Source organism: Danio rerio, chromosome 14 (assembly GCF_049306965.1).
Source record: "Danio rerio strain Tuebingen ecotype United States chromosome 14, GRCz12tu, whole genome shotgun sequence".
NCBI lineage: Eukaryota > Metazoa > Chordata > Actinopteri > Cypriniformes > Danionidae > Danio > Danio rerio.
Genome location: NC_133189.1, coordinates 6415001 through 6439858, shown reverse-complemented (window position 1 = coordinate 6439858; position 24858 = coordinate 6415001). Strand labels below are relative to the sequence as shown.

General features: G+C 37.1%; 1 protein-coding gene across 9 annotated transcripts in view; it reads left to right on the top strand.

Moving 5' to 3' along the window:
* The window catches only part of loxl3a (lysyl oxidase-like 3a), a 50926-nt gene that overhangs the window by 7594 nt on the left and 18474 nt on the right, over positions 1–24858 (top strand). For 6 of the 9 annotated variants that reach the window (XM_073921565.1, XM_073921564.1, XM_073921570.1 and 3 more), the window contains 5 exons: positions 6187–6404; positions 17320–17512; positions 18024–18204; positions 20733–20887; positions 24368–24538. In XM_073921565.1, the coding sequence (XP_073777666.1) occupies positions 6187–6404; positions 17320–17512; positions 18024–18204; positions 20733–20887; positions 24368–24538 (918 nt within the window). Of the gene's footprint in view, positions 1–2179; positions 2276–2879; positions 3028–6186; positions 6405–17319; positions 17513–18023; positions 18205–20732; positions 20888–23018; positions 23112–23220; positions 23324–24367; positions 24539–24858 lie in introns of those variants that run through there. The other 3 variants (XM_073921567.1, XM_073921568.1, XM_073921569.1) reach the window with 3 other exon arrangements.

The window sequence follows — 24858 nt, the reverse complement described above, 5'->3', positions numbered from 1 at the left end:
TGGGATGTGGTGGAACGGGAGATTCAGATCATGGATGTTTACAAATCAGCAGCAATTGCAAGATGCTATCATGTCGATATTGACCTAAATCTTTGAGGAATATTTCCAGTATCTTGTTGAATCTATGCCACAAAGGATTAAGGCAGTTTTGAAGGCAAAAGAGGCTCCAACGCTGTACTATCAAGGTGTACCTAATAAAGTGGCCAGTGAGTGTAAATATATATATATATCTTTTTTATGTTAATATTCCTTAATGTTAATATTCCTTATGTTAATATTCCTTGCACGTGTAACATGTTTACAAAATTCACTTACCTCTAAGCTGCTACTTTGCACTTTGCACTTTTGCCATACTGCACCTAATTGCACTACAATAAATACCTCAACTTGGTCATATTCTGGAACAATAGGATATATGGTAACTGTTCACAGTTTATTAGTGTCTATTATTTAATTTATCTTGTACTATATTAGTTAAATGTTTAGTTTATGTCTAGTGTGTGTCATATTTTTTTTTTTTTATTTTTTTTTTAAATTGCACATTGGAGTATGGGAGAAACGCAATTTCAGTCTACTGTGTAATGTACTGTTGCATGGTTTGATTGACAATAAAGTTGACTTGACTTGACTTGATACAGTAAAAATAAATTAAAAGCCTTGCTATTTATTTTTTCCCCAATTTCTCTTTAATGGGAAAACATTTCTTCACATAATAGTTTTAATAACTCATTTATAATAACTTATTTTTTATCTTTGCTATGTTGACAGTACATAATAATTTACTAGATATTTTTAAGATACTAGTATTCAGCTTAAAGTGATATTTTAAGGCTTAACTACGTTAATCAGGCAAGTAGATAACATTTTATTTAATGTGTTTTTGTCATTTTATTCTTAATAATTTTTTTATTGTTTCAGCACCTATTGCACCCCTTTGGCAGCATTGTAAAAATGCATTTACTTTCTGTCATACAGTTTTCATCCGTCTCTTCCACTGCGCTTTTTTTTTCTCCCTTTTTCATTTTTCATCTTCTCTTCTCATTTGACAGCCTCTTTTTTTTCCTCTGTGTTCCTGCTTTCATATAACGAGTCCACAGCAAATGTCACTCTGCTCCGGCTCAAAGTCTTGTAGTAAATTAGTCTCTGATGGTCTGTCTGTGGGCTGGAAGCTCACCAGAGAAAGAGAGACAGATGTAGAGATACAAGAGCCTGGAGATTTAGCTCTAGTGAAAAGCAGGAGAGAAAAAAGCTGAGCTGAGGACGTGCTGAAGTGCCATATACTCAGCATATCTGCCAGTTTTCTCGATGTTTTTGTCCTTAAGGCAGAAGGAACACAAGTGGGTGTCAAACAAAACCTCTGGCAGCATCTGCGGATTGCGGCTCACTGTGCACAATCAGATGTGTTTGAGTTGACTGGAATGTTGCAAATGACTGATTTCACATCCAAATTTACTATTGTTTTCCAAAAAAACAGAGATTGGCAGGAATAATGTGCTTCCCAAAGAACAAAGAAGTTCCTAAAGTAATCATAATTTGCACGCTATTTGTTTTGAAGAATGCAAGCATGTTTGAAACGAATGTTTTTGTTGTTGCGGAAATTATATAACGTGCAATGTGGACTTGTCACAGAACCAAAAATACGCATATAGAAACACTTGCGGATAAATGAACACATAAACAAAATAAATATGAGCTGCAGAATTCGAGAAGGGTATAAACAGAGGTCGGAGCCAGCTCCAAGTGGGTGGGCTACTCAGCCTACTTGTGGTTTAAGTCCCTCCCACTTGGAGGCCACCCAACCTACTTGCGGAGTAATCCCTCCCACTTTTAGGTCTCCGCGCTGCAGCGATGCCTACATGCAGAATTCATTGGCCTTTGTGCAAAGAGCTCCCGTAACGCAATGATGAAGGGTGACAACAAGGGTAGGATCCAAATGCAGCTTTTATTAAAAGTATCCGCAGGCGAGGTTCAGTACAGGAGCAAATCGTCATAACAGGCGAAAGGGTCAAGGGAGAACAAAACAAACAAGGGTCAAAAACACAGCTACACAATACATAAAAATACTTACATAATGCTCACTACAGGGGAACAAGACTCAGCAATGGATGTGTATGTGTGAATGATGTATAAATATTCCATGTAATCAGTGTAAATAATGTGTGTGTCTAATCAACACCAGGTGTGAGGTGCTGAGAATTATGGGAAGTGTATTCCGGTTCAGTGGCAGATGTGATGTGTAGAGTGCCCTCTAGTGTGAACTTGGTGACCGTGACAGGTAACACTTTAGTTTAAGTCACAATTCACAGCTTTCACCACTGGTTTATTACCTGTCTATTATTAACATATGAACTGTTTATTAGCACTTATGAAGTATGATCTTATTTTACATCTCTAATCTTACCTGATGCCTAAAGCCAACTACTCCCAAACTAATAAGCAGCTAATATTGAGCTAATAGTTGTAGCTAATTGTTTGTTAATAGTGTGAATTGTACATTAAAGTAAAGTGAAATTGTTATACATTGTGTTGTGGTACTAGACGTTTAGACGTTTGCATTTATTGTCTAGACATTGTTTTGACATTTACATCTAAGTAGGCATAGCTATTTTATTTATATTTTTTTGAAGACAATGCGTGTTATGCTTGTACTATTAAAACGCATTTTCTGTTTTTTTAGCATGTTGCAGTGTGGTTGCTAGGGTGGTTTTGAATGGTTGCTAGGTGGCTAATTCTGAAACTTTTGCTCATTCTAAAAGTGTAGCCCCATATACATTTCTGGACATCATGATTTATGTAGCCAGAGCTACGTATGGCTGCATTTCGTCTTTAAAACAAACGCTACGGGGCGGTATGACGCCATTCTATTTTGTGCTTACCAGCTGCCCGCTTACCTGCATATGGACGACTTTTCTGCTGTTACCAGTTAGTCCAGGGGCTCGTCGCATACATCTGAGAATTTGAAATGCAGAGCGGAGTTGACTGTGATGGCGGGGTGCAAGTCTGGTGAAGAACAGTTCCAGAAAGCAGGTAAGACAAAAACAAAAGCCTTCAAATAAAACAAACAAGTAAATAACAGGGAGAGAATGTGGTCAGTTTTGAAAACATGGTAAAATTCAGGTTGCCGTGAGAGCTTTTCTTTTTCTGGATTGCTTTTTAAAACACTATTGGTTGGGTTTAGGGAAGGGGGTGGGTGGGGGTATCAGTCAGTCAGTCGACAGCGGCCTCTGGTGGAGAACAGGCATGAACGGCAATCAAGAAATTTGAGATCTCAAAAAGCGTACACAGCGACCTCTAACATATTCACGAAAACAAAAAAATTTAGCTCCTGGGACATAATTGGCGCTCTTCAGAAATCTATATAGGGCTACGTAATCAGAATGTTCCTGGATTGTCTTTAGATATGGCTTACTTCTCTTCAGAGCAATTAGTTGCTGTCTGTTCATTTTCAGAAATTATATAAGTGCTAAAGGCCCGGTGTACTTCAAAAAAAAAAAAAAAAATGAAATTATGTAATTTCAAACATAATCCGGCCAAAACCAATTTCGTTTTGAACTTCTTTTAGCAAGTTCAAAACAGCCCACCAAAGTAAACTTTTTGAGGGAATTTGATTTGGTCCTAAACACCCTAAAGACCTTGGATCATTGGTCAGTGATGACTACGCAATTGATGTGTGTGTCCTGGAACTCCGCCTTCTTTTAGATGTGTTTCATTTCCATGGAGTGCAAAATCAGACAGCAGAAAAATATTCACAAAAATATATATATATAAACTTATTTTTATATAAATAATTTATATAGTTTATTAATATTATTAATAATATTTAATATTATTTATAGTTTATTATTTATAACTTATTTAATACTAAACATTGTTCCTGTCCACAGAAAAATTCAGATTTCAGTTGATTGTCCCATGGCAAGGTGCTCAGCAGATTTTGTGGACTGTGCTGGCCAGACATTTGGAAGTGCTTGTGTAAACGCTGGAGACAATTTTGCGTTCTAGCCAATGCACAACAACTGTGAGGTTTGACTGCTTACCAAAAACGATCCAAAACCCTCATGTGTGATGACTCGTGTCCAGCATGAGCCTTGTTCACACACAAAAATAACCTCATAGTATAATGCAAAAAATGTAAGTTGGAGATTGTATCTCACTGCAGATTTCCAAATTTTAAGAAAGATGAAAAATGCTTTCCCCAAACAGACCGTCAGTATTGACAATTATTATTTCACTTTGAGTCGACATGAAATCTTAATGTACTCTTTTTCTAACGATCTATCAAACCCAGGCTCATTGCGGATACGTGCTCAGGTCTGCATATATAGAGACTGCGAAATATGTACCCAGAGGTATGTCCTTTAGGGCCTGTTTCCTGCAAAGTTTAGTTCCAACCCAAATTAAACACGCCTGAACCAGCTTATTAAGAAGAAACTTCGAGGGAGATGTGTTAAAGGAAGTTGGAACTAAACTATGCAGGACTGATTTTGGGCACCCGTGGCTTGCATTTTTTGTTACCAGAGACTGCTGTGTGGTCAAATTTCTATCGTATGTGCCAAATGCGCATACTCTTTTCGCATAAACCCACCAGGGGCCGCAATATGCATTTCAGCCAACAACACTGACCCACCTACCCCCTTCCCTAAACCCAACCGATAGTGTTTTCAAGAGCAATCTAGAAAAGAAAGATTGTTGTGGCCGCATGATTTTACCACGATTTCAGCCTGTTGTTTTTTTTTTTTTGTTTGTATTACCTGGTTTTTGGAATTGTCTTCGCCAAATTCAAACCCCATCTTGCTGCTCTCCACTCCGCTCCACATGCCAAGTCCATCAGTAACTGGTAACACCAAAAAAGACATACATATGAAGGTAAGCAGTAGTGCAAAAAGGAACAGAAGCTCTTGGCAGCAATATACCAACTTATAGTGTTCGTTTCACAGGCTAAATGAAGCCAGACGTACTCCGGGGTAAGTATTTCGCTTACTCCAGAAATATAGGTCTGGGTGCGTATCCACAATGAGACTGTTTTGGATGTAGCTGTGCACTTCCACCTCGAAATATCTTTTCTCACTTCTGGTCACATGGAGTGTCTTTAGGGCAGGGCTATCAGTACTTTAGGACAGGGTTATCAGTGTGTGTCTAACTCTGCCCTGCTTTTGTGCATGCCAGTGGTTCAAACAAATATGACACAATTCTAGAAATCTATCAAAAATAGCTCTTCGTTCTCAATAACATTGGGCATCATTTTGTACCAGAGAGCCGACTGTGGTGGACAGTAATCCTTCAAACTGTCATTCAAATCTTCCTTCATTTTGTTAGCCACGTTCATCTTCTAACAACAAAATCTGTTCCCCAAGAACAAAAGAAATCATTTCAAGTGGATGTACGTCACATCTTAACTTTAGTTTTGTGCCCACTTTAAGAGCAGGCACAACCATTGGAACCTAATTTCCTCAAGACAATTCTACGGTCTTATTCATTCTCATTGATTCATTCTCATTGATCAATCACTGATTGATTTTTATTTATTTATTTTTTTTATGAAAAAATGTTTGTTATGCTGTTTCATGTTGCAAACTGGTCTTTTTTTATGATATTATTTTTATGGGTTGTCATAAACACAATTGTTTTTAGAGTAAGAAGTTTTTTTGTCACTCAAAAAACGACGTTTGTTGTTTGTTCAAGCTACTTAAAATAAGCTTAAACAACACAATTATTGAGGCATTTTTAGGACAGCCTAATTGTTTTATGTTCAATCCACTTAAATTTGTAAAAACTAATAAGTTCTTCATGTTGTCCCAACTCAAATCGATTGGGTGGAACCCAGCATTTTTATAGTTTTTATAGTCATTTATCCCATAGGCAAATGAATCAGAAGTCCTAAAACTATAGGAGAAAAATAGCTTGCGTCCACATTGCAGAACAAAGTGAATACTCTCAGAAATAAAGGTATAAGAGCATTCACATGTGTACATATTTGTACCTAAAGGCTCCATATTGATTAAACATGTCAAGAGGTAAACCTTTTATGTACTAATATGTACTTTTAAGGTACCAATATTGACCTCTTAGGCACAAATGTGTACTTTTTTGAAAATGTACCACCACCCAATGACAGCATTCGTACCTTTATTGCTGAAAGTGTATATTGGATGCACCTGTCTTGATGTTGAGTTGTGTATGTTTTAGATGCAGGTGGATGAAAAGCGTATGGAGAAGATTCGTCTGCGCCCGCTTAAAGGTGCTCATGCCGGTCGTTTGCCTGTGACTGAGGGAGTGGTGGAGGTGAAGTTTAAGGAAGGATGGGGCCACATCTGCAACACCGGCTGGACCATCAAGAACTCTCGTGTGGTGTGTGGCATGATGGGATTCCCTTCGCAGAGATCTGTGGGAAAGAAACCGAACAGGTAAAATGCATGTTTCAGGGATACAAGTTTGCAATTGTTTGTCCAAAAAAAACCCTGCTGCATCATTTTCAATATGACTTGTAGAAAAAGCAGTCTCTTAATAAATGTTAGAGGCACAGTGTGTAAGTTTGACACCCAGTGGTTGAACCAGGTATTGCACACCTGGTTTAAAACACATGCAAGTGCAGCTTGCCAGATTGACAACACTAACAGCAGTATGCCTGACTGTCGAGCCTAAAGGCTGATTTAAGTCGTGTTCTAAATAAAAGCAATGGCACGCGATAGAAGGAATAAAAGGAGGTTTTGTCCTAACCAACACCTGAAATTTATATTTTAGAAACGGCTTCTATTTCTTGCAGATGAACAACAGATCTCTTCAGGTAGACCACATGTGCTGTGAATACCATTTCACAGGACATTTATTGCCATACTACTGAAAGCAGCAGCAGATAGTTTCAACCCAGGCTCATTCTGAAAACGTAATCCAGCGGACGCTTCTGGAGACTGCGAAATACGTTCCGGGAGGTACGTATTTGAGCAGTTTTTGTTTTGCGAATCCGCGAGAGGCCGCTGTGTGCGCTTTTTTGTATCTAGAACGTCTCTCGCAGGTGCCGTTCGCGCCCGTGCTGTTCTGGCGTCAACCCACCAGAGGCCGCTGTTTGACTGACCGAATGATTGACTGCGCAACCAGGCAATCGGCTGACCCACCTCCCTCCTTCCCTGAACCCAACCAGTTTTACTGATTGACCTGCCTGCCTGCTCACCTCCCTAAACCCGAGCAACAATTTAGAAAAGCCGTCTAGAAAAAAGAAAAACCCTCGTCTGTTTTCGGATTTTACCACGTTGTCACTCTGTTATGAACTCGTTCGCTTTATTTTTTGGATTTTGTTTTTGTCTTACCTGGTTTCTGGAACCACACTTCCCCGGACTCGGGGACGCCTTCGTCAATTCCTCCTCTCTGCACCATAAGTCCGTCAACGCACACGATGAGCTGACCGGACAAACTGACTGCAGCGGGAAAGCCCTCCACACGGAGGTAAGTGGGTCAGCCGGCAAGCGCGAAAGAGAACCGCGTCACACCGCCCGGTAGCGTTCACTTAAAAAAATTAAATGCAGCCAAACGTACCTTCCGGGACATATTTCGCGGTCTCCAGAAACATCCGCTGGACTACATTTTCAGAATGAGCCTGGGTTGGATAGTTTACCACAGGTCTTAAAAATATTATAAACCTTTTGAAATTGAACTTTAGAACTGCAAGCCAACACATATCAGTGATTCAGCATGTACATCTAAAAATGTTAAAGAGGTTTAATATGTATTAATTATATTATAAATTGTATGGTTTTTCCAGTAAGTGCACTATTTTGTGTCTGAATGGCTGTATTTAAATTTCTGTTGTGTTTCGTCTGGTGCAAACAGCCCAATTGCTTATCACTGCAAATCTCATCATGTAGGGTGTTGTTAAGACATGGGGTTACAATTCAACCTGCTCACCTAATGTTTACATTTGTAATGATTATGTTATTTGCTAATTTATAACCACGCCATGCGGAACTCTGAATCTGCGTCTCATTTTGGAGGCTGTTACTGTCCACCGGAGGTCCCATTTCAGAAATATACATAATATAATAATAATATATTAATGTGAAATATAATTGGCTAAACTGTTATTGGGCGGGTTTATGACCAAATAACCAAAACAAAGACAGACGTTCCGCCATGTATATACATTTGTCAAAGCAGAATATCTGACTTCAGCATTGTACTTAATTATTTAGCAGTACTTAATGTATATCATTGGCGATGTTTATTATTATTATTGGAAATCTTTATTGTCCACACGTATGGAAATTCATTTTTGGACTTCCAATCATCACAAATAAATACACAAACGCAAAGCTTCCTACACCACAGATTACCAACACACAACCCTGGCTATGAAACCACAGAATAACATACAAACTACTAAACAAAAATACTTGTTTGTTGCTCTGTGTACTCTGTATCATCTACCTGAAGGAAGCTTTTCAAATTCATAATAAAGAGGATGGGTGGAGTCCTGAACTATCTGTGGGGCTCTCCATCTGGTCTGGTTTATATACAGTTCCACAAGCTACTTCTAGGGATCCATTATGATCTTACTAGCCGCGTTAACGATCTTTGCAAGTTTATACTTGCTTCAAGATTTCCGTACCAGCAAGAAATATAATGGGAGATAATACCTTCAACCAGACTAGTATAAACCTTTCTCTGAATACCCTTACTAACATTAAAACAATTTAATTTCCTTAAAAGAAAGAGTCTCTGTGTTGTCATCTTATAGATATAGTCTGCGTGTTCACCAAATTTTAAACTACTATCTAAAATAACCCCCAAGTACTTAAAACTGTTCACAATCTCCACGTTGACCCTCAATAGTAACTGGATGACATATTGGCTACCCTTCCCACCTAATGATTAGTTCCTTAGTATTCAAAGCATTTAGTGACAAAGCACTCTCGTCGCACCAGGTCACCAGATGTTCTAAGTGCTCAAAGTAGGCCCTCTCTAGCTCCTCCTTTCCTTTGACCACAAGTCCAACCACAGCCATGTCATCAGCATACTTGAGTAGGGTAATATTGCTTTCAGATATCTGCATTTCACTTATATACATCGGAAATAATGCAGGTGATATCACACAGCCTTTGGGTACTCCAGTGTTTAAAACAACCTCTTCAGATATTGAACTCTGTACAGACACTCTTTGAGGACGATCAGTTAAAAACCCTTCATCTATAACTCAAGGTGCTCATTAATATTATTATTTAAATCACTCAAAAGCCTTTATTTATTATTTATTATTCTTGAAAAAAATGTGCTTGTGCTTTCATCCTTTATATTTATTTAGTATTTTACAACAGTCTAAGTAACTTCATGATCAAAACAGCATTTTTAAAGAACTGGTCTGCTCGAAATTCCTCGAAGCTGACTGTCTAATTTGCGGCTGGCTGCCTTCCTCTGAACTATCATCTATCTGTGTGATCTAGACTATTTCGGATACCGAGGGAGCATTGTTGTGCAGTCTTTTATGTAGATGTTATTTAAAGCCTATTTCTTTTAGTGCATGTATTTTAGCCAGAACGTGAAAATGTCAATATTCATTCAGAAAATTGAATATTTTAAATGCACTTAGATGTCTTTTAGAGGCAAATATAGTTTCCCTTAGGTCTTAGATACAGTGGTGTTAAGAAGTGTTGGCTCTCTTACTGATTTTTTTTTTTTTTTTGTATGTTTGCACTGCAAAAAATGCTTTTCTTATAGATTTTTTGTCTTGTTTCTAGTCCAAATATCTAAAAGTTCTTAAATCAAGAAGCATTTTTTAGACAAGCAAAGCATATTGTCTTGTTTTAAGAAATAATATGCCAAAATTAAGTGAGTTTTCCCTTAAATCAAGCTAAATAATCTGCCAATGGAAAAACAAGATTGTCGAAAAACAAGATTATTGGGGTAATTTTGGTCGACCAGCCACTCCTGGGAAGGTTCTCCACTGTTTCATGTTTTTGCTATTTGTAGATAACGGCTCTCAGTGTTGTTCACTTTAGTCTTAAAGCTTTAGTAATAGCTTTATAACCTTTTCCAGACTGTAGATTTCAATTATTTTCTTTCTCATTGGTTTTTAAATTTCTTTGGATGTCAGCATAATGTCCAAATTTTGAGGATCTTTTGGTCTACTTTGCTTTATCAGGCAGGTCCTATTCAAGTGATTTCTTGATTGCGAGCCGGTGTGACAGTAATCAGACCTGGTTGTCGGACCTAAAGTGTGACAAACATACAATAAAATAAGAAATCAGTAAGGGGCAAACACTTTCTCATAGCACTGTGCATTATTAGAAATGTAGATTGACTGCACATATTCATGCGCTCTTAAATAGATGGAAAATGTCTTTATTTTATGAACCTCATCCAATGAATCATTATAGATCATCACATGCTGTGGCAAAAGCCTTCGCAAGAATCCGTTCATGCACGTCAGCATTTGTAGTTATGAAACCTGGCACAAACCCTGTTGGATATGTGAACTGTCAGAGATTGATCTGTCATTGCAGACCCCAGCGTTTCACTTGGGTGATGCTGTTCTGCTGGCCCTCCAGAATTTCTATGCATGGTTACGTGAAGTATGCTTACAAAGTTCTTCAAAAGTGAAATCAATCCCATATGTGGCTTTCTGGGATGCCGGCCAAAATGTTTTTAACTGTATGAGGGATGTGGAAGCTTTATCATTGTGCCAGTGAAAAATGTACCATACAAATATCTGAGGCCCTGATGGGAATTTCGTACTAAGCCAAGGTGTTAGGAGATGTCTCTTTGATTCATTCTGATTTAATATCATAGCAATAAATGTTATGACAAACTGATATGATGCATAGTTCCAGGGCCGAAATGACCACAAGAAATGAATGCCCTCGAATTGTTTTTATTGATGCAGAAAGCATTTTTCAGGTCTAATGGCGCATTGAAGTCATCCAAGAACAGCTTAAAAGTCTGCATGAGACTGAAGTAGCTGAAATGTTTAGTTCAGTATGTGGATGCACTTCCAACTGAAACGGAATATTGAGTAGGGGGTGGGGCTTTCTTTTTGCATCATTCCGTCATAGTAAACTAATGGTAAGAGGGGTGTGGCTAAGAATATTGTGGCTGAAGCATCAAACCGGAAGACTTTTATTTTAGTATGTTGATGTGCTTCCAATTGAATTGGAATATTGAGTAGGGGGAGGGGTTTATATTGGCACATCATTTCGTCATAGCAAATTAACACTAAGAGGGGTGTGGCTAAGAATATTGTGGCTAAAGCGTCAAACCGGAAGTTTAAAGACTTTTATTTCAATATGTTGATGTACTTCCAAAAGAATTGGAATATTGAGTAGGGGGTGGGGTTTATATTTGCACATCATTCCCTCATAGCAAAAAAAAAAAAAAACGGAAAGAGGGGTGTGGCTAAAGCATCAAACCGGAAGTTTAAAGACTTTTATTTCAATATGTGAATGCACTTCCAACTGAAACGGAACATTGAGTAGGGGGTGGGGCTTTCTTTTTTGCACATCATTCCGTCTTAGCAAATTAACAGTAAGAGGGGTGTGGCTAAGAATATCGTTGCTGAAGCGTCCAACCTGGAGCTTAAAGACTTTTAGTTCAGTATGTTGATGCACTTCCAACTGAAACTAGACATTGAGTAGGAGGTAGGGCTTTCTTTTTGCGCATCATTCTCTCATAGCAAACTAACGGCAAGGGGGTGTGGCTAAGAATATTGTGTCTGAAGCATCAAACCGGAAGACTTTTATTTTAGTATGTAGATATGCTTCCAATTGAATTGGAATATTGAGTAGGGGCGGGGTTTATATTGGCACATCATTCTGTCATAGCAAATTAACACTTAGAGGGGTGTGGCTAAGAATATTGTGCCTAAAGCGTCACATCGGAAGTTTAAAGACTTTTATTTCAATATGTGGATGCACTTCCAAATGAAATGGATCATTGAGTAGGGGGCGGGGCTTTCTTTTGCACATCATTTCGTCAAAGCAAATTACAGTAAGAGGGGTGTGGCTAAGAATATTGTGGCTTAAGCATCAAACCGGAAGCCAACAGAAACGGAACATTGAGTAGGGGGCGCGGCTTTCTTTTGCACATCATTTTGTCAAAGCAAATTAACAGTAAGAGGGGTGTGGCTAAGAATATTGTAGCTGAAGCGTCAAACCTGGAGCTTAAAGACTTTTAGTTCAGTATGTTGATGCACTTCCAACTGAAACTAGACATTGAGTAGGAGGTAGGGCTTTCTTTTTGCGCATCATTCCCTCATAGCGAACTAACGGTAAGGGGGTGTGGCTAAGAGTATTGTGGCTGAAGTGTAAAATTGGAAGTTTAAAGACTTTTATTTCAATATGTTGATGTACTTCAAAATGAATTGGAATATTGTGTAGGGGGCGGGGTTTATATTTGCGCATCATTCCCTCATAGCAAAATAACGGTAGGGGGGTGTGGCTATGAATATTGTGGCTGAAGTGTAAAATTGGAAGTTTAAAGACTTTTATTTCAATATGTTGATGTACTTCAAAATGACTTGGAATATTGTGTAGGGGGCGGGCTTTATATTTTAGCATCAATCCTTCATAGCAAAGTAATGGTAAGAGGGGTGTGGCTAAGAATTTTGTGGCTAAAGCATCAAACCAGAAGGTTAAAGACTTTTATTTCAGTATGTTGATGCACTTCCAACTGAAACTAGACATTGAGTAGGCAGTGGGGCTTTCTTTTTGCGCATCATTCCCTCACAGCTAACTAACAGTAAGAGGGGTGTGGCTAAGAATATTGTGGCTGAAGCATCAAACTGACATCAACAGAGGTGCTCCACTCCAAATGCTGAAGCAAATGATAATATGACATGAAATGACATAATAATACATGGTAAAACTGAGTCATGATAATACGTGCCTGTCAATCATTATCGGTCGGCAGGGAAAACCGCACTGCTATCTCACTGTGTGGTGGGCCTCAAAATCGCTGGGATTTAGATCCTAGTTTAACATTAGGAAACTTAACATTTAAGTTGTGTTTATATTACTCTGATTCTACTGTGTGCACACTATACCTGCACACACTTCTGTCCGAACGCTTCCAAAAGATGATTTGGCATTATAGGAGCCCTTTAAAAAGTGAACAAACCTGTTGCTTTAAAGGGCCACTGTGTCAGCAGGGTGTTTTCTCTAGTTTGAAAAAGTAAGGAAAGTGGGTTTGTCTAGCATGGTTTAGGTGGGAGTGTCCAGCGGCAAAAGAGGGAATTTTTTGCATGAAAAGGGGAGTTTTGTTATGTGCTGCTGGCAACCCAAACAGAGACACAGGGGAGATGGACAGCAAATTACAGCAGATCTGAGAGCTGTCTGCAAATAAAGGATTTCTCTCCACCAGATTCCCTTCAGTCACATTATCTGGTTGATGATAGTACTGCCTTATCATTTTTAACCTTTCAACACATTCTTTTCAAACCGGAAGAATGAATTTGCTTTAAACAGTGCCAAAACAACTGATTTCCACTTTTAGTGAAATATATATATATATATATATATATATATATATATATATATATATATATATATATATATATATATATATGTGTGTGTGTGTGTGTGTGTGTGTGTGTGTGTGTGTGTGTGTGTGTGTGTGTGTGTTTTGATTTACTAGAAAAAAATTAAACAAATTATATGCATAATTCTAAAAATTAATTCAACTTAACAGATCTATCTAGGTCTATAATCACTTTTTTTGCTTTTACAGTGCGGTCAAATTATTAATTATTAGTTATTTTATATATTATTTAAAAATTTGCTATAAGTTTCAGTTTAGTTTTAGTTGTTTATTTTTATTTTGTGAACACATTTCAATTTCATTTAATGAATGCCAACAATTTAGGGGACTTACCAGAACATTTTCAGTGAAGACCAAAGCAAAGATTAATGCACAGTTTACATATTGTTTTTACTAAAATATTCTAATAATAACAATACAAATTATTAAAGCAAAGAATGAACCCAAGATCATTCAAATTTAAAATTGTAAAAGAAAAATTCAGATAAACCTTTTCATATAAAAGATTATATTGTTAAACATGTCTAGTTTATATTTGTGGCAGATTAAGAAACTAATGGGGCAGCATGGTGGTGCTGTGGGTAGCGCTGTCACCTCACAGCAAGAAGGTTGCTGGTTTCAGCCCCGGCTGGGCCAGTTGGCATTTCTATGTGGAGTTTGCATGTTCTCCCTGTGTTGGCTTGGGTTTCCTCTGGGTGCTCCGGTTTCCAAGTCCAAATACATTGTGCTGTAGGTGAATTGGGTAAGCTAAATTGTCCGTAGTGCATGTGTGTATGTCCTCCAGGTTGTGGGTTGAGCGTTGGGCCAACGACCCACTTCGTAAAAAATTAGTTGTTACAAAGCACCAACATGGTGTGGCTAAATATCAACTTCGGTATAAACAGCTCTGGGAGAAAATAAGTAAGTGAAGAAACTAAAGTATCTGGATGTAGAAGTTCCACACTATAAAAAATGTATTGACAAAAAGTTAAGACAACAAATATTTTAATTTTGCTTTTACTTATTTGAATAAGTTAATCAGGTTTTATTTAATTTTTGAACTTGCACAAAGTTTAACTTATTTTTTTTTAGTTTAATCAATTAACATCAATCATTCTTTTGTTCATTTTCTAAACTCACGCGAACGCAGGGAGCACATGCAAACTCCACACAGAAACGCCAATTGAGCTGAGACTCGAACCAGCGTCCCAGCGACCTTCTTGCTGTGAGGCGACAGCACTACCTACTGCGCCACTGCCTCGCCCATTAGCATCAATCAAGCTGACTAAAAATATTGAAGGAGCAATATTGTTTTACAGTGAATCTGCAGGTACTTCACTAAACAGCCGCAGGTCAGATTTTTCACCACACAATGAGCGCTGAAAACATATTATTTGTGGTATTACTTTAGTTCGATTAGTTTTTTTAGAATATTTGTTTTATTTAAGCTTTAGTTTTTTATAAATATAGAAATTTGTAGGTAATTTCAGCTTGCAAAGATGTTATTTTAGTCTAAGTTTCAGTTTAAGTTTACGAAAATACCCTTCAACTGGAGTAAATACGCTTTTAGAAAACACAGTGATCTGGAAACCACCCAAAACACTCCAGCTTGTAGCGGCAGGTTTCCTCAGATCCTGTAATGAAGCTTCAGTGTGATTCCATGCAGTCTCCTCGCTTTGTTTTGCTGTGCTTGTATAGCTTCTCTTCTCCATCTGTGCTGGAACAATCATCCACATCTGATCCCAGACACTTACTCCGATTCACAGCAGATGGTGAAATGTAAGCAGTTTGTGACGGCACCGAAAAACAAGCTAGCAATTGAGAATTCACGTGTGCATTTGTCTGAGAATAGCTGTCATTTTAACAAATGCACTCAGTGTGTGTGAATTAAACCCACTGAGAGACTCATTCCTCCTCAGACATGAGCTCAAGTCCTCAGCATGCTGGAGTTAAACTCCAAAAACACGCTGCTCATCATTCTGACGTCCTTGACAGAAGACTATTTTATTTACACTTATTGCCGCTTAATATTAAAGTCTACCAGCTGACTAAACACAAGTAATATTCGATGGATGAAAAAGCTGCCATTTATCTTTTCCACAGCTTTTAAATGATCATGGGTTCTGACATAATTTACAGAGAGGAAAAATGAGAAATACTGTACTTCTCTTCGTCTTTGTAATTTTGACATTCATATCATGCTCGTGCCACAAGTGCTTGGCTAGAAATAGCTCACTCTGCACATTAAAAAGCAATCCGAGACACTATATTAATGCCTGTACTTTCCAGGAATTTTATAAAAAGGTTTTATTATCTGTACAGTGGCCCTGGAAAGTATTTGTATGCTAAAATACAGGAAAGCTGATTAAAATGTGAAAAACAGAGCAAGGAAATTTTCACAGTATGTCTGATAATATTTTTTTCTTCTGGAGAAAGTCTAATTTGGTTTATTTTGGCTAGAATAAAAGCAGTTTTTAATTTTTGTTTAAATATTTTTGGGACAAAATTATTAGCCCCTTTAAGCTATTTTTTTTTCAATAGTCTACAAACCATTGTTATACAATAACTTGCCTAATTACCCTAACCTGCCTAGTTATTTAGTTAAGCCTATAAATGTCACTTTAAGCTTTATAGAAGTGAGAACGTGTACACGTAAACGTCGGCTGGCTTAATAAGGACTTGAACTGTGATGTTCTTGCTGTGAGGCAACAGTGCTAATCACTGGGCCACTGTGCCATCCATCTAGGAAAGGAGGAGGAGTAGGGGTGGAAGGGATTCTTCAAAACGAAGATGGCTGTTATATGGAACTTAGGGTATTTTTAATGGCCTAGGAATCATCTAATTGGTGAATCATAAATTGGATAATGCGGGGCCAGCCGCAATCAATTATAAGCATGTGATCCTCTCGAAATTATTTTATAAATAAACTTCACAAAGTGAGAGTAAATGCTGACAGAATTTTTTTTGAGAATTTTTGGATGTCTTTCATCATTTTATAATAAAACAACATATCATTTTGAATAGTTACCAATATTATAGTCTTTTTGATCAAATAAAAGTAGACTTACTACATAGAGCTCCAAAATTTAACGTAACTGGAAACGCAATGTCAGCATGCACTATTTGTTCACAGCAAACTGGAGTCCAGTATTTCACAGCAAGCTGATAGAATGTGATAAATCTGCCAGGCTTTCCATTCAGGCTCCTTGTCTTAGGTGAATTATATTGGAAGTCAGAATTATTAGCCCCCCTGTATATTTTGTTCCCAATTTCTGTTTAACTCATTTCTAAACATAATAGTTTTAATAACTCATTTCTAATAGTGGATTTATTTAATCTTTGCCATGATGACAGTAAATAATAATTGACTAGATATTGTTCAATATACTAGTATTCAGCTTAAAGTGACGTTTAAAGGCTTAATTATGTTAATTAGGCAAGTCAGGGGTAATTAGGCAAGTCATTATATAATGATGGTTTTTTCTGTAGACGATTAAAATTAAATATAGCTTAAAAGGCTAATAATTTTGACCTTAAAATGTAAAAAAAAAAATAACAACTGCTTTTATTTTAGCTGAAATAAAACAAATAAGACTTTCTCCAGAAGAAAAAATATTATAAGAAATACTGTGAAAAATTCCTTGCTCTGTTAAACATCATTTGGGAAATATAAAAAAAAAAAAAGAAAGAAAAATTCACAGGATGGCAAATCATTTTGACGTCAACTGTATGTGGTACATAATAAATCGCTACTATTATATTATTGCTCATACAGATGTAGCTAATTAATCTTTACATATTAATTTTTGTGTTTCTGTTTAGTCTGAAGAGCGCTTACCGTATCCATTCAGTGACCTGCTCAGGGAACGAGGCTCATCTTTCTGCATGCACGATGGAGTTCAGCAGGGCCAACTCTAGCGCCCCCTGTCCTGGTGGAGGAGCTGCTGTAGTCAGCTGTGTGCCCGGGCTGCAGTTCACACAGGGTAGAGTACGCAAAGCCAAGCTCAATCCAGTGGTGAGCACATAATGCCATTCTTTTTAAAATCCGTTAATTTTATATTGTCATTTAGGATTTCTGATTGCACTGCAACAAAACCTTCTAAATGCGAAAGAACACATGGAATCAAAACTAACTATATTGATTTTGTTCGCTCACATTGCTAGTTTTGTGGTGAATGATTCCTCTGTGCTTGTCATTAAGAATAAAAATGTTTGCCCTTTCTAAAACTGAAATCTGAAAATGCAAGACTGGTCTTAAATTATGTCTCTGATTGTAACTAAGCTGCAGGTAAAAGGTTTAAGTTTAAGTAAAACAAATCATCTTAAACAATCATAATAATCTTACGCAGTCTGATCTTGCGTGGTATTTTATTCCTAAAACAAGATCAAGATGGTTGTCTTTGTGTAGAAATCAGATAATAACCCTTTACTAGACAAGGAGTTTTTGTGTATAGGAAATATCAGCAGCATTTCTATGAATATCTGTATTGTTGCTTGTATTGATGGTGCTCTTACATGTTCTGCAGCCTCAGATGCGGCTGAAGGGTGGTGCAAGGGCAGGAGAGGGCCGTGTGGAGGTCCTGAAGGGCAGCGAGTGGGGTACAGTGTGTGACGACCACTGGAACCTGCAGTCTGCCAGTGTGGTGTGCAGAGAGCTGGGCTTCGGTACTGCTAAAGAGGCTCTGACCGGAGCACGAATGGGCCAGGGTGAGCATCCATCTAACTACTAAACTCACACATACACTCTTGTTCCAATATCCATGCAGGGACTCTTATAGACGTAATGATGTTTTTATTATGTAAATATCTCTCCTCTACCTCTAAACTCAACCCTCACAGGAAACAATCGGCACTTTTATATTTTTAAAAAAATTTCATTCTGTGAGATTTCAAAGCATGCTCACCTCGATTTTGGTCCCTGCGAGGCTCTGTACATTCAAGTTTAAGCCCCATGGGATGTAAAAACATAAAAACAAGTACACTTATACAGACATTTGTGACACTGGACCACAAAAGCCAGGCATAATTGTTTTTTTTGGGGGGGGGGGGATTGAGATTTATACATCATCTAAAAGCTGAATAAATAGGTTTTCCATTGATGTATGGTTGTTAGGATGGGATAATATTTGATGGAGATACAACTATTTAAAAATCTGTAAACTGAGGCTTAAAAAAATCTAAATACTCAGAAGCCGGCCCTTAAAATTGTCCAGTTTTAGTTTGAATGCTTATTACTAATCCAAAATTAAGCTGCCGTATACTTTAAAAGGATATTTACAAAATATCATCATGGAACATGATTTACTTGATATTATAATAATTTATCTCATAAATAAAAATCTATCATTTTAGCCAATAAAATGTTTTTTTGGCTATTGCCAAAAATATGATCATGCAATATAGAACTGATTTTGTGGTTCAGGGTCACAAATAAAAAAACATAACAATCTTTAAAAATCAAACAAAAATTTTAATCTGAGCTGATGAGTAAATATAAGGTTTCTACAAGTTTCATGAAGTCAAATTTAAGACTTTTTAAGACCATTATGAATGAAATTTAAGACTTGCACAAGGCTTAATCCTAAGTATTTTTTTCAGTGGCCTATTCATTCATTTTCTTGTCGACTTAGTCCCTATATTAATCAGGGATCGCCACAAGAAATGGAACCGCCAACTTATCCAGCATGTTTTTACGCAGCGGATGCCCTTCCAGCCCAGTGGCCCAGTTAAAACATAAAAATAAAAGATTAAAAACAAATGATTTGTAAAAATAGATAATTATACGTTATTGGTAAATAGAGTTAAATAAACTTTTGTTAAAAAGTTTTATTAAAATGAAATGGTATTTGGATGGGTGTAAGCCTAAATGGGTGACTTTAAATGGAGATAGGAAAATTAAGACCTGTTTAAAATTATTTAAAACACAACTTATCAGCCAATTTAAGACTAATCATAAGCCCTTTGTTTTTGAAATTTAAGACTTTTTAAGATCCCGCGGAGACACTGTAAATATAACTTACATTCCACTAGGACCATAAAAAAGGTGTTTGGTTAATTGATTGTTTTATATATAATTATTAGTGATTAATCAATGAATCATTGTTTATTTCATTGGTTGGTAAGTAGATTTTGGCTGATTATTCAGAGCTTTTATAGATAGTTTTGTACATTTCTTGATGTCTATATAAACTATTCAAAAACAAATATACAGTTGAAGTCAGAATTATTAGCCCCCCTGAATTATTAGCCCCACTGTTTATTTTATCTCCCCTAATTTCTGTTTAAGGGAGAGAAAATTTGTTCAACACATTTTCAAACATGATAGTTTTATTAACTCATTTCTAATAACTGCTTTTTTATCTTTGCCATGATGATAGTAAATAATATTTTACTAAATATTTTTCAAGACACTTTTATTCAGCTTAAAGTGACATTTAAAGGCTTAACTAGGTTAATTAGGTTAACTAGGCAGGTTAGGGTGATTATGCAAGTTATTGTATAATGATGGTTTGTTCTGTAGACTATCGGAAAAAAAATTGCTTAAAGGGACTAATAATTTTGTCTTTAAAATAGCTTTTAAAAAATTGAAAACTGCTTTTATTCTATCAGAAATAAAACAAATAAGACTTTCTCCAGAAGAAAAAAATATTATCAGACATACTGTGAAAATGTCATTGCTCTATTAAACATCATTTGGGAAATATTTTTAAAAAAGGGGGAAAAATCAATGGGGGCTAATAATTCTGACTTCAAAAAAAAAAAAAAAAAAAAAAAATATATATATATATATATATATATATATATATATATATATATGGTCAGCTAATTTTTTTATGGTCAGTTTAAATAGTTTTCCTCACTCTCACCAATTGGCCGGTAACATTTTTTAACAAATGTAAAGCTTGTGATCTGAACAAACTTTTCTGTTTCTTAGAGCAGCTTTGTTTAAAATAAAAATTGCTTCACGTGAACTAAAAGTGCTTGACAAAAGTTTGAGACAACTTTGAGAATTGACTGCTTTATATGGAAATAAAAATGATGCTTAGCAAAATGTTTAGGTTTTATTCAATTCTAATAGTATTAACAATTAGATTGGTTTTCACAAAATGTTCTTAATGTATATTCTGTTGCATACATGTTGGTAGAATAGTCACCAGCCACATGGCAGCCATTTATCCCCTTGCATGAGTGGATCAATCACCAATTATAAGCCTATTATGGTCTCCTATCCACAGGTATGGGTCCCATCTACATGAATGAGGTCCAGTGTGGTGGGGATGAGAAGAGTCTGTGGGACTGTCCTCATCAGAGTATCACTGCTGAAGACTGCAAACACACGGAGGACGCCTCTGTAATCTGCAACATTCCCTACATGGGCTTCGAGAAACTGGTCAGACACACACGTTTTCATTTCAAGCAAGTTAGCTAAGATTTGTTTAGATAAAAAGTAGGGCTGCACAATATTGGAAAAAAATATGACAATAAGAAATACCGTGAAAAAAAATCCCTTGCTCTATTGAACATCATTTGGGAAATATTTGAAAAAGAAAAACAAATTTACAGGAGGGCAAATAATTCTGACATCAACTGTATATTGCAATATGAACACAATTTCACTAAATAGCTTGAACAGCTCTATTTAGAAAGAGTTCATTGATTTAGACTGATTTGGGCCTTTTCTGTTGATTCACTCATAAAATAGAACATATTAAAAATAAAAGGGAAATATACAGTGTTTCCTGGAGAGTCTAACAGTATTCAGGTAATGAAATTGAAAACTTCAATGTAAAACAACGCTATAGACCTTTTTCATGGCTGCTGCATGGAAGGCACCATAGCGACCTGCGTCTTCCGGTAGAATGCTAAAAACTTCCGTTTACAGCGTGTACAACTGGTAATTTGCGCTCCGTAAATGGGTTTCAATGACGTTTTTAATGGATAACAGAGTGTTTTTGTGACACACATCTTAGAAATGTGTCTGTTAAAGCCGTTATAATCTGTCACATGTGGTTCAAGCGCGTCAGAAATACGAGAAAAACGTTCTCCTAGTTCACGTGTCTGCCGTCAGAAATACAGTGTGTGTGTGCGTTCCCGGCCTGTCAGCTGTTAGCTCAGCGGCTCTTTAACACACAGAGAGAGAGAGAGAGAGAGAGAGAGCAAACCAGAGTACTGGCATGAAACTTAACAGGTATGAAAGTCGAGCAATTTACAAAAATGACCAATAAAAGTCTGTTATTGATCCTCTGCTGGCTGATTTGCTGTTCATTCTAATCAAGTGCTGTTTGTGTTTTATTTCGTGTGTTGTATTCACCACGGTTTGTGTTTTTCTGTCATCTCGAAATGACACTAGCCTATATTTTCACTTTGTCACAGTTATTAAATCAGTGTATCAGTGGCACAGTACAGGCTACGTGTGTGTGTCAAACATTTTGGTGAATTACATTTGTTTGGGCTGGTTATATATTTGAAATAAATAGAAAATGTTGACTTTAGCGATGACAAGGCTTCATTTAAACTGCAGAAGATGCCGTCTGACAATGAGGGGAAAATGCCTCACAGCAGCTGTTTTTCATCCTATTAGATCGCATTTCTTTAAATGATCAGTCCAGGGGGTGGCGCTGATGGACAACAGTATTAGTTCAAAGAGGATAAAAGCAGGTAAAATAGATTAAAACTATCGTTTCAAAGCTGTCCAAATGTGACTGTTTACACGCATCAGCTGCCGACTGGAAGTTCTTCGCATTCTCCTTGCGCATACACGCAAAGCATAATGGGTAATTTTGCGTTCCAAGAAAAAGGTCTATATTATCCATTGTATAAATTATTCAATACATCACAACTTAGTGAAGTTTCACAAACTAATTTCGAGAGGAGCACGTGATATGATTGAGCACGACTGGCTTCTCATCTGTAATCATTAATAATCCAATCAGAGTGATCCAAGGTTACCATAAATGGATCAGTTTCTCCCTACTGCTCTATCTTCGTAATGGAACAATCCCCCCTTCCACCCTATCTCCTCCTTTTCCTCCCTTTTCTAAGGGTGAGCTCTCAAGACATACCTGATCTCGGGTCCCTTTATATGCTTGTTTATTATATGACAAACCTGTTATAAACGCCAAGCATATCTAAGTGGGAACTCTTGAAATTAAAGTTATAAATAGTGTAATTGTTTGTGCCTGAATACTTTAAATTCTCTGGTGCCTCAATGCATACACAGTCACGAGCCCTAAAATCACATGCAAATGATAAACTTTCACTGGATTATAGTTAAAGGTGCTGTATGTAAGGTTTTGACTCTTCTAAAGCATAAAAATACCTTAATTTGTTTGCAGATATTAAGAAACATGCTAAGTGAACATTCTTGTTTATCTGATGAAGTCAGATATTCTGCTTTGAAAATGTGCGTTACGTGCCAGAAAGCCTGTCTTTGTTTTGGTCCCGCCCGATGGCAGTTTAACCAATTATATTTCAGCACCCTGGGTTGCCTTGATGGAAAACAGCGTATTTCATTCGTTCAGTCAGGAAGGCCCTCAAAAGTATGAATCTGCAACCGAAAATGCGACCTCCGGTGGACAGTAGCAGCCTCCAAAATTAGACAAATTCCGCATGAGGTGATTATCAATTAACAAATAACATAAACATTACAAATGTAAACATTAGGTGAGCAGGTTACATTGTAATCCAGTGTCCTAACAACACGCTACGTGATGGGATTTGCAGTGATAAGCACTTGGGCTGTTTGCACCAGAAGACACCCGACAGAAATTTAAATACAGCCATTAAGAAGCACAGAACAGTGCACTCACTGCACTCCAACAAAATGGTAAGGTTTATAATCTAATTAATACACATTAAACCTCTTTAACATTAATAAATGTACGTGCTGAATCACTGATATGTGTTGGTTTGCACTGACTCACAGTTCTAAAGTTCAATTTTAAAGGGTTTATTTTATTTACAAGATCTGAGGTGAACTATCTGCTGCTGCTTTTAGAAGTATGGCAATATGTACGTATGTAAAATGACATTCAAACTCACATTATTAGCATTCAACACTGAATAAAGCACATAAGTTTTATTCATATCATATTCAGTTTTCTGTTATTCATCTGCAAGAAATTGAAGCCGTTCCTAAAAAATACGTTTATAACGTGTTGGTTAGAACAAAAACTCCTTTAAATAAGGAAAGTATTTCTTCCACCGTGTGGCGTTGCTTTTATTTAAAACATGATTTAAACCAGCCTTTGTTGGTGTCGTCAATCTGGCAACCTGCTCTTACACGTGTTTTGAATTGGGAGTGCAATACCTAGTTCAACCACTGGGTGTCAAACTTACATACTGCACCTTTAAACTCTGCAGTGAGTTACATTCTTAGTCTACTACATTCCCAACATCTCCACACTGCACTGCACATTGATGTAACTATTGAGGATGCGCGCATTGCGATATCGATGCTGAAACTATATATTGTGCAGCCCTAATAAAACCATGTCAAATCTGCTTAATTCTAACCATTTTACGCTTAATAAATGAGAATACGTTGCCTCAGACATATCAGACTTCAGAGTCAGTGCATAACAAACCTCTGCCTTCATCAAAGTGTCTTCCTTTATTAATTCGGATGCAAAAATATGCAGTTTTGTGCGTAAACATTTTCCTTAGACCATCTACGAAAACTAACTAAGGCTAAACCAAATCATTGCACCACCAAAATGTGCAAAACCATTTAAAATGAGCATGCTTTTATTCAAATAGGTGATGCAATGCATTGTAAAGTCAGCCCTAGAGTAGCAATGCTAATCCTATTAAATGATCAAAGTCATCGTTCTTACTTCTTTCTTCTGCTTTGCTGTTTAACCCATGGCAGATGCGGCTGACTGGGGGTCGGACGCGGTTGGAGGGGAGGGTGGAGCTGCTGCTTCCTGCAGGCGGTGGGGTGAGGGACTGGGGTTTGATCTGTGGGGACGGATGGACGTCTCGGGAGGCCATGGTAGTGTGCAGACAGCTGGGGTTGGGACATGCCAGCAGTGGCCTGAGAGTAAGATAACAGGACATGCACACATGGGGCAGATGAGGGGTTTATAGAATGAACGTTAGAGGGGTTGCAAAGAAATGGCACCATATAAAATGTTATATTTGCAAAAATCCAGAGCAATTAGTAGATTGAAATTTGTTGAGTGATCTTACAAAAAATTGTGATACAGTGGGGCGTCATATGAAACGTGTCTTGTTTTTTTCTGGGTATAATATTTCTAAAGGAGCTGTTGACATGGGATTCTTATGGATTTCGAGGGTTTTGCATCTGAACTCTTCATATATATATATATATATATATATATATATATATATATATATATA